Source organism: Rhodnius prolixus, unplaced genomic scaffold (genome assembly GCF_049639745.1).
Source record: "Rhodnius prolixus isolate KJV_2025 unplaced genomic scaffold, Rpr scaffold_9, whole genome shotgun sequence".
Classification (NCBI taxonomy): Eukaryota; Metazoa; Arthropoda; class Insecta; order Hemiptera; family Reduviidae; genus Rhodnius; species Rhodnius prolixus.
In genome coordinates, this window is record NW_027411604.1 from 13,566,944 (window position 1) to 13,586,105 (window position 19,162).

The following is a 19,162-nucleotide window of genomic DNA, read 5'->3' on the forward strand; positions in this document are numbered from 1 at the left end:
CCAACTTAGCCACTCGCATATCCATTTGCGATTCGCTGCGGAAACGTCAAGAAAAAGACCCATTTTTAAAGCGGATGGTAACGGGAGATGAAAAATGGATTGTCTACAATAATGTAGTGCGTAAAAGATCATTGGAAGCCCTGCATTGAGCCGCCGCAAACTAGCTCGAAAGGCGGAATTGCATCCGTATGGGTGGGATTATAAAGGTATCATCTATTACGAGCTGTTACCGTCAGGCAAAACAATTGATTCAACCGCATACTGCTTGCATCAAAGGGATTCGCAAGGAATAATCCTCATCGACTATCTGGAAAAGGGTAAAACTATTACAGGTGCATATTATTCATCGTTATTGGACCGTTTGAAAACCGAGCTGCAAGAAAAACGCCCACGATTGGCCCACGATTGGCCCACAAAAAAGTCCTTTTCCATCACGACAACGCACCAGATCCCGACTTGGCTCCCTCGGACTACTATTTGTTCCCCAATATGAAGAAATGGCTGGCGGGAAAAAGATTTTATTCAAACGAGGAGGTGATTGCAGAAACGAATGGCTATTTTTCAGACTTGGACAAATCCTATTATTCGGAAGGGATCAACAAACTAGAGCAGCGTTGGACGAAGTGTATAAGCCTAAAAGGAGACTAGGTTTACCCCAAAAAATTAAGTAGTTTTTATTTTTGCACGCACTTTTCAAACGACCCTCGTAATGTGAAAAACACATCGGTTTTTGGGTAGGCACAATTCTATATTTTAAATGAAAGTTTCTTCAATTAAAGCACAATTATAAAAGGAGAAATTGTAATGAATGAATGATTTACAAGGAACAAGATTTTGTTCCTTAATTCGCACACAGCCAGCTCAAGGACAAGAGATTATTATCTCGAAACACAACAAGAAATTAAGAGAGAGAAAAAAAAGTAAAAAAACAGACAAACAAGACGGTGAGATAAAATTTATACATTTTCGAGATTAATTTTATGTTAAAATATGCGCACACACCAGAACATTTGTAGATATAATTAAAATTTTTAATTGAAGCATCAATTAGAATATTGTTACACCGTAATTAAAGTTAACAAATAAGGAAAAAGCTTTCTTTTATCCTGTATATCCTGTAGCAATAAATTATTTAATACATTTAGAAATAAAAATTATTTATTTAATCGAATAAAGGAAAAAATAAAATGAATAATAAAAATTGAGGTATGTGCGCAAAGAGCTATGGATTCATCACAATTCTTTTTATTTTTAGCTCGCAGACAGACAGACAAACACTTGAATGTAGTACCTATCTCCCATTCATTGTGTGCGTAACAAATATCAGCATATCATTTCCATTATCATATTCCATATTCATGTTAATAATAATGGCAGTGCCTATAATATGGATTAAAAGCTGTTTCCCTCTTCCCCCTTACTTCATTCCACTCATAAACATTTAGAATACGATATAGAAGGCACTGGCTGCTGCTATTGAACATGCGTATTGTTTTGAAATGTTTAATTACTTCGTCCATTCATGTCATTCAAGATATTTTATTATTATCACCATCATCATCATCATCATCAATTCAAATGGATGTAATAAAATATCCCGTTGGCAATCTGTCTTTCATTCTAATAGTGTATTTACAATTCATTAAGTAGTAAAAGTCATCTATTTATAAATGAATTTAATAAATTGATTAGTAAAACAAGAAGTTAGCTAGTCAATAGCTTATCTACTTTCTGGGTTTGCTCACAAGGAAATGGAATTTCCGCAGAATGGCTTTTAAACAATAATTATTTTAGAAAAAATTAAAAATATGGTGCGAACACTCGCGCTTTTTTATCTTAACGCAGATTTAAGAAGAAGAAAATAAATTTATTATCCTAGGAATATTGTCTCCGTTGGAGGCCCTATTGGTTTGGCCTCTATTTTGGATATTTATATACAAAAAATAAGTAAGTATTTACAAAAATAAGAATTAAAATTAAGGAAATAAAAGAATACAACTATAGTTACGGAGAAAGCTGACTAGAAAGGAGATAGTTGAACACGAGGGATTTAAAGATGGACACAGATGAAGGTAAGGAGTTCCAGAGAGAGGTAGCGCGAATTAAGGAAGGATTTGTTAAAGGATGAAGTGCGGTGTGAGGGAATATAGAGATCGGATGAGCGAGATCTAGTATTACGAGAATGGATCGAGGATTTAAACTTGAAGAGTTGGAAAATATAAGATGGCCTTTGAGATTGAATGACTTGGAAAAGGAATGAAGCCCAACAAATACTGGCGGCGATAGACCGGGGAAAAGCCACTTCAACTCATCGTAGCAGTGCGAAATGCGAGAGTCTTCGGGAATGCTGAAAATAAATCTTATAAAGCAGTTCATGAGACGCTTGAGCTTAGCTTCAATATCACCAGAAAGACCGGCCATACACTAAACAACCATAGTCGAAACGTGGGAATATAAGAGAGGAAACTATGAGTTGCCGGGACCTTAATTGGGAAAAAGGTGACGGGAACTATTAAACTGCTTTAGGATATGGATGGAATGACGAGAGATTTGGGAAACATGATATTTCCAGGATAGGTTTTGATCGAAAGTGATACCAAGGCTCTTCACAGAGGAACAATATTTTCTTGGGATATTATAGAGGAAAAGATTAGGAAGAGGAGCCAATGATTCAAGGAGTGGGTTGGAGCCAATATCAATTGCTTTCGTCTTTTCTACGTTCAGGGTGAGCTTATTGTTTACGTCATTAACTTTCCTTGAAACTTACAATTTAGTTCTCAAAACTGATTGTTGTCTTTAATATTAAAAAATGTCCCCAAAATAGGAGCCACGTTCAAAGAAGTGGCTAAAAAAATTTAACAAAAAAATACTTTCGGTGTGCTAATTTTCATCGAATTTGTAATTTTAGTTACGATATTAATTATTTACAAATATTTAACAGGTGATATTCCCATACTTTAGCCGGAAAAGGCACTTTATAGGATAGCCTAAACAGCCTTCTGGTCAAGAAGTGTCCTTAATCGAACTAAAAGAAAAATATTTGAAAGAAAATCGATTAAAAAAAGAAAAACTCGTAAAATCGATACAGTAATGCAACGTTTCCAATTGATATTTTATTTATATTTTGAGCAGATTCATGTTAGTAGTCTAATCGTAAGACTATTAATTTTAAGTCTAAAATTATCTTAATTGAAAAAGTGAAACAATCTTTAAAGTTATTATTTTTTTTTATTGATTTATTTTGTAATTTACAATCTGTATAAATATATACAATAAGTAAATAGGAGGTGAATGAGATGAACTGGTGCGGGAAGAGCAGGAGGAGAGAAGCTACCCAGCGGTAGCACTCTCTGTAGGAGAGAGGGGAAACATGAGGAGGAGAATATGAGTGGGAGAGAGGAGAGATTTAGTTCTTCAGACCTCAAGGAAATCGCGGGGCCACTGGCGATTCAGTCGTCGAGGAGCATTGTTAGGGATGCCAGAGGAGGCGAGAGACTGTACAAGAGGATTAGAGCTAGTCGAGAGAGTAGTGTGGAATTTGTGATATTTAGTCTTGGCGAGTTGGTCTATGAAGGGATTGTTGAGGTCATTGTAAAGATTGAGGTTGGTTAGTCACCGTAGAAAGGAGTGTCAGTTATCTATCGACAGTAGTTTTACTGAAATGTCCTGTACTGTCCGTATGTTTGTAGGTTTGGCTGAATTCCAGACAGCTCTAGTCCGTAAGTCAACATAGGTTTGAGAATAGTACTGTATATTAAGCGTTTGAGTTCAAATTTGGAGCGTCGTCCAAGAAGTCTGTTAAGCAGTTTCGTACGTTTTGTCATTGCTTGTCTTTTAAGTCTAGTATGTGGGTATCTTTAAAGTTAGACGAAATCCCAATCAGTATAATTTAAAATAAATAAATTATGAGAGATAAAATTGAGCCATAGAATCCCAGGGAATTTTACCAGTCAGTCCGACTCATTTATCCCTGGTTAAGCCACAAAACTGGGAAGAACAATTTAAAAGGAAAAGTAAAACGCGAGAAAAAAAAATAAAGAAAATAACAAAACCTTAATTAATTATGGCATGGCAGTGAGGATAACCTGCTATTTACCTAATTAGTGGACGATAAGACCCGATAACCTATTATTAGTATGGCATCAATAGAAAATGGAATTTGGCCTCACAATAATTACTGCTTTTCACTTTCATTCCCGACTAGTGTGTGCATCGATCGGCAAGTTTAACAGGTATTACAAGCCTTACTATAATTAAACACCTTCTACAATTATATTTAATTCACTTAGAATTATTAACTATTTTATTACAAAATTTTAAATTGTTGAAGATTGAAAAATTAGATTAATACGGTTGATAGATTTAGGGGTCAAAACCTCAAAAGATCAAACAATTATTATGACCCACTTTCAGTTCTTCTGAGTCTAAAAAAGAGTTCTTGTTTACAAATAAAGTTAGTACGTTGTGAGTACATCTCTTAGGATTGATTGCAGGACCAGAAGAACTAAATTAATGGTACCATTTAAGGTGAACATGTATAATATTAAATTAAATTAAATGGCGTCATTGACAAACATTCGAAACTTAACCTACGTAACAAAAGACTCTTATACGAGGCATGTAAATTAAGTAATGAGACCGATTTTTAAAAAAAATTTTATTCAAAAAGAATTACAATTCTATATTGTCACCTTCAAAATAACTTCCTTCTGAAGCCACACAGCGCTGGAGACATTCCTTCCACTCCTCATAGCAGTGCTCGAACTCCGATACTGGAGTAGCCTTCAGCTGGTCGGTTACAGCCGTTTGAATGTTTTCTACTGTCCCAAAATGAGTTCCCTTGAGGTGATTTTTCAACTTCGGGAAGAAAAAAAAGTCACAAGGACTCAAGTCAGGCTAATAAGGAGGCTGAGGAGCCACAGGAATGTTTTTTACTGGCCAAAAACTCTGGTTTATTGAAATTGCTGTGTGACAAGGACCATTATCGTGATGCAACACCCACTTGTTCTTGATGTTTGGTCTCACACGAATGACCCTTTTTCGAAGTTTTTCAAGAACCTCTCGGTAAAAGTGTTGATTGACCGTTTGACCTTGAGGTAGAAACTCTTTGTGGACGATCAGCATGCATTTGATCTACGACTTCGCCATCCTTGCTTTTTTGGGACTTGGAAAGGTTGAAGTGTGCCATTCCATGCTTTGGCGCTTGGTTTCTGGGTCGTACTCAAACACCCAAGACTCGTCACCAGTAATGACACCTCACCTCAAGGGAACTCATTTTGGGACAGTCGAAAACATTCAAACGGCTGTAACCGACCAGCTGAAGGCTATTCCAGTATCGGAGTTCGAGCACTGCTATGAGGAGTGGAAGAAACGTCTCCAGCGCTGTGTGGCTTCAGAAGGAAGTTATTTTGAAGGTGACAATATAGAATTGTAATTCTTTTTGAATAAATTTTTTTTTTTTAAATCTATCTCATTTCTTAATTTACAGACCTCGTATCTACTGTTACTGCGACCTATTTGGTCATAAGGCATCGAAGTATGGGGATCGACTAAACGTTCCTATGCATCCAGACTTTACAGTCAAAAATACTACGAAAACTACTTAACACTCCATTCTATATTTCTAACCTCACCATTCATAATGACCACAACATCCCTTTCATTAACGACCTTACTAAAACTCGTTTCTTAAAAAATTTCATTTCTTTACAGCAGCTAAATCGTTTAATTGAACAATTATCTACTTCCACATTACCAGGTAATCCTTCAAGGAGATTGAAGAGAAGATGGCCCCACGATCTACTCTCCCCATAAGAGCAGTATAGTGCATCTAATCACTTTAATGGAGGGTCGCCACTGGGTACCTTCTCCAATCTTCAATCAAGACACTATATTACATCACATTCTCTTGTTGCAACAACCGTTGCAGCCGCAAATTTCAATAAAAGATTAAAAAAAAAAAAACTAAATGGTTATAACTATAATAGTAAGTTACAAGAAGAGAATTTAATTAAGTAGATAAAATGCAATATGAGAACATCGTCTGAGTATTCACAACTGAGAAACTCTCCCCTTCCCAAAAATAAGAATATCCAATTCAATTTCAAAAACGTGACAAAATCGTAAAACTACCTCTTAGTAGGATACAGAGAAAATAAACATTTGGCAATAAGAAAGGACTATGAAAGAGAGAATTGAAAGAGGAATAGAAAATAAATAATGAGATTAGAGAATAAACAAAGAGATTAAAGAATAAATAAAGAGAATAGAGAATAAATAAAGAGAATAGAGAATAAATAAAGCGAATAGAGAGAAAATAAATAAGAATAGAAAGATCTACAAGAGCAGAGAATAGAATTATTACTATATAACGATTGTTAAAAGTGTATTATAATAATTTTAATCCACTCCTTTTATACGAGGGTCGTTTGAAAAGTCCGTGCAAAGTCAGAGAGATAGCACTACTGGCGCGTATCGAGGTTATGTTTACTTAGTAGCGTCTCTTGGAAGAACACACACCAAGTTTCAGCTAGATCGGTCTATTTCTTTGTGTTTGGCATTCGTTTGAATCGAGGAAGTCGAGTGAATTTCAAAAAATGGACGAAAAAAAATTTCGTGGGTTGATTAAACACTACTTTATGAAAGGCAAAACGCCTCAGGAGACTAAAGTGAAGCTTGATAAACATTATGGTGACTCTGCACCTTCGATTAGAACAGTTTATAAGTGGTTTCAAAATTTTCGGAGTGGCCATGAGGGCACAAGTGACGCTGAACGTTCTGGACGCCCTGTTGAGGTTACTACTCCAGAAATCATTGATAAAATCCATGATATGGTGATGGATGACAGAAGAGTGAAGGTGCGTGAGATTGCTAGTGCTGTGGGCATCTCGAATGAACGGGTACATAATATTTTGCATCAACATTTGGACATGACAAAGCTATCCGCAAGATGGGTGCCGCGATTGCTCACGCTTGACCAAAAACGAAATCGTTTCGTGAAGTGTTGCAAGGACGGTTTGCAGCTGTTCCAGAAGAATCCGCAGGACTTTTAGCGTCGTTTCGTCACTGTGCATGAAACATGGATACATCACTACACTCCTGAGACCAAAGAACAATCTAAACAATGGGTTACCAAGGGGGAATCTGCGCCAAAAAAGGCGAAGACCGTTCCTTCGGCCGGAAAGATTATGGCGACTGTCTTTTGGGATTCGTAAGGAATAATCCTCATCGACTATCTGGAAAAGGGTAAAACTATTACAGGTGCATATTATTCATCGTTATTGGACCGTTTGAAAACCAAGCTGCAAGAAAAACGCCCATGATTGGCCCACAAAAAAGTCCTTTTCCATCACGACAACGCACCAGCTCACACCTCAGCAGTTGTGGTTGCAAAATTAATGGAAATAGGGTTCCAACTCGTTTCACATCCCCCCTCGGACTACTATTTGTTGCCCAATATGAAGAAATGGCTGGCGGGAAAAAGATTTTATTCAAACGAGGAGGTGATTGCAGAAACGAATGGCTATTTTTCAGACTTGGACAAATCCTATTATTCGAAAGGGATCAACAAACTAGAGCAGCGTTGGACGAAGTGTATAAGCCTAAAAGGAGACTATGTTGAAAAATAAAAAAGGTTTACCCCAAAAAATTAAGTAGTTTTTATTTCTGCACGGACTTTTCAAACGACCCTCGTAATTACAAGAAATTGTTTACAAAAGTTCACCGATTTGTATCTAAACAAACACAAAAAGTAATATTTGCCCAATTTAATTAATTGGGTTGCGCCCATTATCGGGCCATAATCTAGCCTCAATAATAGTTGCTATTTGTTGCCCCCGCAAAACAAAAACTATAATTCACCATACAAAATTACAGTGTACCTACTACATACATTTTATAACCATCAAATACAATTTATCAAAATAACAATCAATATTAAGAATGCGTTGAAATTCCAAAGAGAATTGAATATTGGATATAATACCGTTAGAAACTAATCAACAACGGCCATATAAACACAATATTCAATCTAATAAATCGATAAAGTAACAAATATGAATTAGCTAGTGATATTTCATTTTCTACTCCTCAACTTGTAGGTCCATAAAAATTCTTTATTTAAAAATAAAAAAAATGTATTCCTTAATAAAGTAATATAATTACTTAACTATTAAATATGAAAACACAAATACGGTGCCAGTAATAAAAGATAACAATAGTAAAGCGTTTTATAGCCTTCCATTATTAATGTAGATAATTAACTTTTTTTTCCTTTTTATTAGTTATTTTAAAAAAACAAGAAAGGGAAAGAGTTTTTATAATTTTCTTTTTTATCTGATGAGCATTTCCTTTTTACCATAAATAAATCGTAAGAATTATTATAAAATAATCCAACTGGAAAAATGGATTTTCCTTTTTCTTATCGCGATAAGTTGTTTTATAAAACCAACTATAAAAAAATCAGCGGCCAATAATATTGTCAAATTCTCTTAAATGAACAAAACTGTTATAATAGCAACCTAAAACTTGGATTTTAAATTCACTCCTCCATTCGCTGATGATACTGCTATACTTTCATCTTACTCCGACCCGGTGCAAGCCAGCCAGAATATTCAAACACACTTGAAGCTTCTCGAAACCTGGTTCCGAAAATGGAAAGAGTCCACCCGTTCAACTGAACGGTGTAACGATTCCTCCAGCTGAAGTAGTACGATACTTAGGACTGTACATTGACAAGAGACTCACCTGGAACCCACATACTCGACTGAAACGACAAGACGTGAACAGACGCTACAAGCTACTTAGTAGACTACTCGCCCGTAGATCCAAACTCGACGTGAATCACAAACTGACTATTTACAAGACCCTGTTAAGACCCATATGGACATACGGAGCAGAAGTGTGGGGCTCAACCAAACCCTCTAACTCCAAACGCCTACAGCCATCACAATCTAAAATCCTAAGGAAAATCCTGAATGCTCTATATTACATTTCTAACCTTACCGTACACACTGACCTTCACATCCCTTTCGTCTCTGATCTAATAAAGTCTCGCTACCACAACTTTCACAGCCTCCTAGCTCTCCATCCTAATCCTCTTGTCCAACTACTCTCCTCTCCTCACCTTCCTGACAATCCTCCTCATCGTTTGAAGCGAAAATGGCCTAGAGATCTGTTGTGATTAAATCACTGTGAAAGAGTTTCACCAGTGGGTGATTGCTCTAACCATGGCATTAGAAGAGAACTGAACCAGTAAGATCAAATTTACTTGATGCAACAATTGTTGCAGTTGTAAATATGGCAAAAAAAGTAAAAATAATAATAATAATAATAATAATAATTAAAAAATTGCCATCAATTGTAATAAATAGAATCGTCAATAAGTAATTAAGAAATGAAGAGTAGGTTGTGAGGTCAATGGAGAGGTTAATGAGAGGAATTACGAGATAAGGTAACAAAGGTGAAACAAAGGTCAACACATGATGAAAGAAAATGGAACTAGAAGAGACATGTATAAAACAAGAAAAGAAAAAAATTGAAGAAGAGAAGATTCGGTGAAGAGCTTAACGAGGAAGTCCTCTCACAAATCTCAAAAGGGGAAATAGAGAATTAGTAATGATAAAAGCAGTGTGGTTTTAATTGTTGATCTTTATTACTAATAAATATCAACAATTAAAGAAAAAATAATCATTGCAGCTTAAAGATAAATAGAAAGAAATAATGGTTGGAGGTAACCATAATTCGAGAGATAGAGGGACACAAATGGATCAATTGTCACTGTACTGAGTGCACAAACAATATCTTTAGTACAATAAAATGCAGAAATAATAATGCAGTAGAAATAACTTCCTTCTGAAGCCACACAGCGCTGGAGACGTTTCTTCCATTCCTCATAGCAGTGCTCGAACTCCGATACTGGAATAGCCTTCCAGCTGGTCGGTTACAGCCGTTTGAACGTTTTCGACTGTCGAACATCAGGAAGGAAAGGTGCTTTGACTTTTTGGATTCAATTGAAAATGATCCCCATTTTCTGGGTGTTTGAGTCATTACTGGTGTCGAGTCTTGGGTGTTTGAGTACGACCCTCCAGAAACCAAGCGCCAGAGAATGGAGTGGCACACTTCAAACTCTCCAAGGCCCCAAAAAAGCAAGGATGGCGAAGTCGTAGATCAAATGCATGCTGATCGTCCACAAAGAGTTTCTACCTCAAGGTCAAACGGTCAATCAAACACTTTTACCGAGAGGTTCTTCGAAAAACTTCGAAAAAGGGTCATTCGTGTGAGACCAAACATCAATAACCAAGTGGGTGTTGCATCACGATAATGCTCCTTGTCACACAGCAATTTCAATAAACTGAGTTTTTGGCCAGTAAAAACATTCCTGTGGCTCCTCAGCCTCCTTATTAGCCTGACTTGAGTCCTTGTGACTTTTTTTTCTTCCCGAAGTTGAAAAATCACCTCAAGGGAACTCATTTTGGGACAGTCGAAAACATTCAAACGGCTGTAACCGACCAGCTTAAGGCTATTCCAGTATCGGAGTTCGAGGACTGCTATGAGGAGTGGAAGAAATGTCTCCAGCGCTGTGTGGCTTCAGAAGGAAGTTATTGTGAAGGTGACAATATAGAATTGTAATTCTTTTTGAATAAAAAAAAATTTAAAAAAATCAGTCTCATTACTTAATTTACAGACCTCGTATCTCACCAAACTTTTACATGCTTAGTAAAACACATTAACAGAGAGCACAATTGTAAAAGACCAAGATAAGATTAGCAAAATTTATGACGAGGTAACTTAAAAATAAGAAGAATTTTATAAAACTAACAATTTTATATATGTATTGGGCAAACCATCAGTGTCGGCTATTGGGTAATATGTCTGTCCATACGCACCATCAATGAACTCATACTAACGCGCAACAAAACGTCTAAAGAAAACTGAATGTAATGAAGAGTAGTGTAAATAAATCAAACAAAAATAATAATCAACGTAACTAGAATATATTCCAAGCAGATATATATGTGTGTTTGTATTGTAAATAGAAAGCAATGAGAAGAGAGATAGAATGTAGTAGGGACATCCAAGATAAATATTTACAGACAAATAATATTTACATCAAACACACACAATAGGTTCATAGGGAACAAGAAGCTTTCAAGATTCCTTACATCTTAAAATCACAACTCTCCTCCTCTATCTCATACATACGCGCGCACGCACAAACAACAAGTTTGTTACAACATAATTAAAAATCCAATTAAATATTAATATATAAAAAAAATTATTACATAATAAATATTTACTTATTCCAATCTATATTTATCTAAACATGAGAGTTTGATCAATAATTACATATGTAGTAAATAATAATGAGGAATGAGTATGTTATTATTAGATATTAACATATAAACACCCTTCTGCGACATATTTGCTTATTCTCATTCCTCGAATGTGTTGATATTAGTTTTAAAGCATTAACATCACGAAAACTTCGATGCGAACAAACAAAACTAAATCTTATTACAATTCCTAACTTTTCACAACTTGCACATTTGCTTCACTTTGTTTAATATTTCAGTGAGATCAGAAATAAAGTGCAATTTTGTAACCTTTTACTTCCTTATTTTAAGACAATCTACTTTAAAAATTGACTACTGGTCCATCCATCTAAAAGAGTTTTCAATGAATTAAACTAACACTGTTGAGTGCTCGTGAACACATTTTCTTGCAAAAACAAACGTAATTTCTCATACGAAGATAAAAGGAATCCTGGGAAAATGATATACCGTTTGAAAGCCCATTAGACAAGAAAACTTTTACTAAAAAGTGTCAGCACCTAGGTCTGATAATGATCACGTAAGGGCCAAATGAGTTTTCTTAAAAATTTCGATTACTTTTATTTTTCCAGTATCCGGAGGAAGATTGAGGCTGTTTGGAGAATAACTTATGCTCCGAAATGGTGTCAATTTTTAGAAAATTTATCTGTCTTTCTAACCGTGTCATCAGAATCGAATTCGGACTAAAACTTTCTGAGTAATAACATTTTTATTGGAAAAAAAGTAAGGATTTTAGAAAAAAAAAATTAAAGTGACGTCACTCAAGAACAGTGGAAAATATGAAGTTGGCCAATACGTCATTGAACTCCACTTTAGATGTACTACACTCAGTAGGCCTATGGACATTACTTTCTGGTCCACCCTGTATACAGGGTGTTCATTTTAAGACGGCTCAAATGCATTTCATGCTTAAACGGTTCTGAGCAAAAAATGGTAGAGGAAAAATTTGTTGCCCGTCACATCTAGTTCCAGAGTATGTGACTTGATTTTAGATTCCTGCCCGCATACGCGGCTGACGAGCGACCAAAAGTGAGGGTTCGCAGTTGACCCCCTTCTCTGGCTCGCAAGCCAGGTTAGCCAGGAGGTTATCAACTGCTCTCTGTATCTGAGGAGGCACCTTTGGAGGCACAGTACATGCTGCACAAGCTGCGTAAAGTACATTATTTGATAAATTAAAGAATAAGTTTGATCCTTTACATGAATGATATTGATCACTTAAATATGTGGCAGGAGGTTTCCAATTTTTTTAGTAATTAAACGCAACTCTCCCAAAAATTACCAAATAATTATTAAACCTTCTTGTTTGTAACAGATGTAAAATTATTTTTTAGCCATTTTGTGTATGCTTGAGAACATCTAAAGCTCTTAACATTTGATTTTTCTTAAAAAAAATCACTCGGAAAACGACTTATTTCCCGATATTAAGAAAAATACTAGCTTTACTGCCTTGGCAATATTTTCAGTAGAAAGAGGATGGAAAAAATACATAAAAATGACCTATCGCGTGCTCTTCTTTCTCTTTGATAACAAGTTAAAAAATTGAAATATGATTAATAAATACCAGATTTTGAAATGGTCTAGCACCTTTAATTTTAAAGATATCGAATTGCGGTTTCCGGTTTCTTTCACAACTTTTTATACTCTTTAAAACTGTGTATATGAAAATGGGGGTCAACAGTGAACCCTCACTTTTGGTCGCTCGTCAGCCGCGTATGCGGGCAGTAATCTAAAATCAAGTCACATATTCTGAAACTAGAGGTGACGGGCAACAAATTTTTCCTCTACCATTTTTTGCTCATATTAACCGTTTAAGCATGAAATGCATTTGAGGCGTCTATAAATGAACACCCTGTATATAAATAAAATAATAATAATAATACATAAAAGTGAAAGGGAAAAAAATTGAAAAAAAAGAATCGCCGTCCAAAAATGAAACCACCAAGAACAAGGGAGAGAGTGATCAGGAGAGAAGGAACAAATACCCACGAACAATGTGCAAACATGTAAAAGATTTAATATAAATAAAAGAACTAAAGCGTCAGCGGTTAGCCGATTGATGTTGAACAGAATACAAACAAAAAACACGTTGGCGGGGAGATTACGTAGGAGAGGATGTGTTCAGAAGGGGTGAAGATTTATGGTTGTATATTGGGGCGATCTAAAATCTTCATCATATTAACTGGAAATCAAATTTAAACCAACAACACAAAGTATAAAATGGCAAAAAAGGAGAAGGATACAACAAAACAAAAGAAAAAAAAATAAAATTCCAGCGAAGTTTGAATGAAAAAGGATTTAGGATTTTTATGGGAAGCGAAGCGAGGTATTAGGTGGAAGGGGAGGGTGAAGGCAGAGAAGTATGTGGGGTGTGTTTTAGAGTGTGAGATCAAAGGGGCTTCAATTTGGTGAAGAGCTTGAACAGTAGTATATAGCTGGCAGTGATTAAATTCTAAACGAGCTAGAATTACATTTCTCAGTTGCTACTCCAGTTGGCTGCTATGTGACTATACTGGAGGAGATAGAGTTAAAGTGGTACCGACGGTGAAGGGGTACTTACGATATAAAGTTGGCTGTTGGAAATTGAAAGGCTACGTGAGCAAGCAAGGTAAATTGACACTTGACGTAGCTTCCCCTCTATCCAGTGCCTTTCTGGCTCCTGAATTACTGTTTAAAACAATCTTGAGTGTTGGTTAGTGCTCATGCGTACCAACAATTCCACTAATATTATTGGGTAATTCTATAGCTTTAAATAAAATTCTAATTTAGTTCTAATTGGTGACAATTCCATTACAGCTCTCAGCAATATAAGCCACTTTATACAAATTACAAAAAAAAAAATCCACTGATGCTATGGCTGTCCACTAATTTTGTGACAAACTGAAACCTTAATTGTCAAGTGATGACCAATTTTGTAGACCCACGCAGTAGGTGCCCTGGTAATAAGGTCACAGGAAAAAGAAGTCACAAATTTGATTAGGAAAAAGTCACATCAATTAAAATGGACTCAGTAAACAATTTTTTTTAAAAAACCAGATGTATTTGTATTAACTATTCGTAACTAAAAAAAACCGCTCAAGAAAGAGAGAAGTGGGAGGTTACAGTAAGTCACCAATAAGATTACCGGAGGTCCAGAACTTTCAAACTTGGTAAAAATTGGTGTTGGACAGAAAACAGAAAACTTAACCCGATACGAGGTGTGGCTATTAAATAATGAGACTGATGCTGCTACAGAAGTACTATGCATGCGCCAAATCTTAGCGACCGACAGCTGTGCAGCGTAAAGCTTTCTCTTTCGATTGCAGCGTCTCACGTGCTTGTAGAGAAATCTGTCTGATCGGAACCGTCGTTTGTGTAAGAGGTGTTAGTTTCGTTTTGCCGAAAACATGATACTACACATGTAGTAGAGCAACGAATTGTCGTGAAATTTCACTTGAAAAACTGGGTAAAACCGCTACTGAAACTTATCTTTTATTAAAAGAAGTTTATGGTGATGAATGTTTATCACGTGCGCGAGTTTTTGAGTGGTTCAAGCGTTTCCAAGATGGTCGAGAAGACGTCGGAGATGATGACCAACTCCGTGAAAGAGTAAGGAAAAAACGACCAAATTTGTGAAAGAATAAGTCATGGGTTCTCCTACAAGACAACGCGCCGGCTCACACTGCATTGTCTGTCAAGACGTTTCTAGCCCAAGTACAACATCCCAGTTTTAGGCCATCTGCCTTATTCGCCTGGCCTGGCCCCATGTGACTTTTATCTGTTCCCCAAAGTCAAATCTGCATTAAAAGGAACACGATTTCAGTCCGTTGAAGCTGTGAAAGAAAAAGCGGCATGCGTCATGCAGGAGCTCACAGAAAAAGACTTCCAGCTCTGTTTGGAACAATGGTAAATCCGCATGGAGCGTTGTAGGGATAGGGGAGGGGTGTATATTGAAGGTGATAATAACTAAATATGTATAAATTTAAAATAAAATATTTTACTGCAATAGTCTCGTTATTTAATAGCCACACCTCGTGTAATACATTATCAATAGATTCAATTATAAATCAAAGCCACCACAGCCAAATAAATCGATGCTCCTATTAACGGCTGTGTGATGTAGTAGTAAATATGGTATTATCAAACGTCAGTTCAAATAATTGACGGATCTAATAAATTAAACATGTAAAATCCTGTAGAAAATAATCGATATTACGTACATAAATACTTCACAAATGATATCTCTTGCAACTCAAGCAAAACTAATACCAAGTATTCAGCCATTAGAATTCTTATTTATATAATAATGATGGTAGACTAACATTCAGAATCTTCGTGAAGTATCAGTAGCAGAAACCTTAATGAATATCCCTAGACTAACAGCTGAAACCCATTCTCTTAAAACAAAAGTAACGCCTATTTTTCAGGCTAAATTAGGCTTCGCGGACGGAGGCGACTACCAGACATAGTTTAATAATAAATTCTTTTTATTCAACATTAAGGAGTTGTTACTTCTTAAAAAATAACAGAATTTTAGTGTGATACAGATGCTAACTAATTTCCATACTTGAAATATTGGAAAATATAATGCAAATTGATTGAACATTTTCCTGTAAAAAAGCAAACGATAAATGCACATTGCAATAAAGTAAATAGCGACCCTTACCTTATCGTCATCTTCGCTATCACACTGTAACAAAATAAAAAGTTTCTTTTATTAAACTGCATACACAGAGATAGGTGATAATATCTAAACTTAAACTAGGGACCCAACCCAATTTTATGACACATTTTTGACATGGTAACAAGAAGTCTGTTGATCTACCACAAAACTACCGAAAAACAGAAAAATTAAAAGTAACCCATTTCTGCGTCGTGGACGAAAGACATAAGCTTAAAAAAAGACTCAGTTATTTTTAAATATGAATATATAGTTTTCGTGACCGCAAATTGTTAAACTTAGGATGGAAGATTGGCGAGGAATCGGTCAAATAAAACAACTCGTCTTTTTGCCAACGTTTCGACAAATATATTGTCCTCTTCAGGGCCTGGATATTACAAATACAAAACAATTTACAGAGTCAGTAACATAGAAAAAACAGTAAAAATCAGTAATACAAAAATTAACAGTAAAATACAATAAATTCTTTATAATTATTGAAACTTACGTGGCTATGCGGGTTGGTTGAGTTGACAAAAAGACGAGTTGTTTTATTTGACCGATTCCTCGCAAATCTTCCATCCTAAGTTATTTTTAAATTTAACTGTTTAGTCTGATTTATTTATTTCTACAGATATACACACAAAATGGGTGTTTTTATTTAGTTATTTTAACAAAAAAACAAAAAACTAAAAACAACCAACTTCACTTAACCCAGGGGTCGCCAAACCTTTTTTCATCATGGACCCCTATATAATCTTTCGAAATCTCCATCGACCCCAATAAAAGTAATTTTCAGTTAATTAAAATAAAACTGTCTATTAGGTACTGTGTTTGTACATTTATTTTATGATTTTAAACATTTATTAAAGTAATTTTACATTGTGTAACCAATAGTTTTATGAAAAATATTTTTTTAATTTATTTTGTAATTAACAATCTGTATACATTCAGTAAATATGGAGAGAGTGATGAACTGGTGCGGGAGGAGAGCAGGAGGAGAGAAACTACCCAGTGGTAGCACTCTCTATAGGAAAGAGGAGAATGTGAGGAGGAGAGAGTGATGAACTGGTGCGGGAGGAGAGCAGGAGGAGAGAAACTACCCAGCGGTAGCACTCTCTATAGGAGAGAGGAGAATGTGAGGAGGAGAGAGTGATGAACTGGTGCGGGAGGAGAGCAGGAGGAGAGAAACTACCCAGTGGTAGCACTCTCTATAGGAGAGAGGAGAATGTGAGGAGGAGAGAGTGATGAACTGGTGCGGGAGGAGAGCAGGAGGAGAGAAACTACCCAGCGGTAGCACTCTCTATAGGAGAGAGGAGAATGTGAGGAGGAGAGAGTGATGAACTGGTGCGGGAGGAGAGCAGGAGGAGAGAAACTACCCAGTGGTAGCACTCTCTATAGGAGAGAGGAGAATGTGAGGAGGAGAGAGTGATGAACTGGTGCGGGAGGAGAGCAGGAGGAGAGAAACTACCCAGTGGTAGCACTCTCTATAGGAGAGAGGAGAATGTGAGGAGGAGAGAGTGATGAACTGGTGCGGGAGGAGAGCAGGAGGAGAGAAACTACCCAGTGGTAGCACTCTCTATAGGAGAGAGGAGAATGTGAGGAGGAGAGAGTGATGAACTGGTGCGGGAGGAGAGCAGGAGGAGAGAAACTACCCAGCGGTAGCACTCTCTATAGGAGAGAGGAGAATGTGAGGAGGAGAGAGTGATGAACTGGTGCGGGAGGAGAGCAGGAGGAGAGAAACTACCCAGTGGTAGCACTCTCTATAGGAGAGAGGGGAATGTGAGGAGAAGAATATGAGTGGGAGAGAGGATAGATTTAGTACTTCAGACTGTAAGGAAGTCGCGGGGCCACTGGCGATTCAGTCGGCGAGGAGTATTAGGGATGTCAGAGGAGGCGAGAGACAGTACAAGAGGATTAGAGCTAGTCTAGAGAGTAGTATAGAATTTTTGGTATTTAGTCTTGGCGTGTTGATCTATAAAGGGAATGTTGAGGTCGTTGTGAAGGGTGAGGTTAGTCACCGTAGAAAGGAGCGTCAGCTATCTGTCGGAGGAGTTTTGACTGAAATGTCCTGTACTGTCCGTACGTTTGTAGGTTTGGCTGAACCCCACAGCTCTAGTCCGCAAGTCCACCATAGGTTTGAGGATAGGGTTGTATATTTAAGCGTTTGAGTACAATGGGTAATTTGGAGCGTCGTCCTAGAAGTCTGTAAAGAAGTTTCGCACGTTTTGTCATTGCTCGTCTTTTAAGTCTAGTATGTGGGTTCCACGTGAGTCGTTTGTCTATAAGTAATTATAAATAAGTAAAGAAACTTCAGTAATGCTTCTTAATTAATGAGATGGGTGTGCCTGGTGTTTCTTTGCAAGGTTCCGCTATATTGGGTTCGAAATTGTTTTTCCTTCGACCCTCTGGCTCAGATCGACCCCTACTTTTTTTAAATAGACCCCTGGGGGTCTTATATAAACCACTTTGGCGTCCTCTAACTTTATCTACACTTAACTGATTGGTTACTTACTCGTTTCCAGACTTATTAAGTCTAACTGTAATTTTTTGCATTTTAATTTCATATGTTTACCAGTGTTAACATATGAAATATTACTTTTTTTACTGAGGTTTAAACACACGACCTCAGCTCGTGTCGCAACAAACCAGACTCGCCAGAAAAGAATCACAAGTCCTACAAATAATTAGTTATCCTTAAACAAGGCAGTACAAGCCATCCCATAACTTACAAAAAAGAAAAATTTCAATTTTATATTTGCAGCTTTATAATAAAAACAGAATCACTAAAAACGGAAACTTTTCCAGCAATAAATGTATTTTATGGGTCACAAAGGGATTCTTGGAAAGAGTTAAAGTGATACTTAAAAAAAAACCCGAAAAGAAGTAACTCCCAAACAAACATCAGCACATTAAAGCAAGGTGGAAGAATGGTCAGTGGAACATCGGGTGTAAAGAGTGGACGCTAACCCAAGATAGTAGGGTAACAGCCACAGTAGGAGAGTAGTAAAAATTGTGTTAGGATTTAGTTATATAGATTAGAGTAGGAGAACGTCTGAGAGGTGATGGTAGGAGGAATGAACTGCGACTAGAGGGGCAACATGACAAGGGTCCAGATCAGGCACGTGACCATACGCACACATTGACAGTTACACATGTTTATGTTAATCGTGACACACGCATTTGATATGTTACC

The 19,162-nt window shown here is 36.6% G+C and overlaps 1 protein-coding gene across 5 annotated transcripts in view; it reads right to left on the bottom strand.

Annotated features, from left to right (window-relative positions):
* The window catches only part of LOC141454695 (uncharacterized), a 424,389-nt gene that overhangs the window by 127,782 nt on the left and 277,445 nt on the right, over window positions 1–19,162 (bottom strand). For all 5 annotated transcript variants that reach the window (XM_074129209.1, XM_074129207.1, XM_074129208.1 and 2 more), the window contains exon 5: window positions 15,973–15,996. In XM_074129209.1, the coding sequence (XP_073985310.1) occupies window positions 15,973–15,996 (24 nt within the window). The remainder of the gene's footprint in view (window positions 1–15,972; window positions 15,997–19,162) is intronic.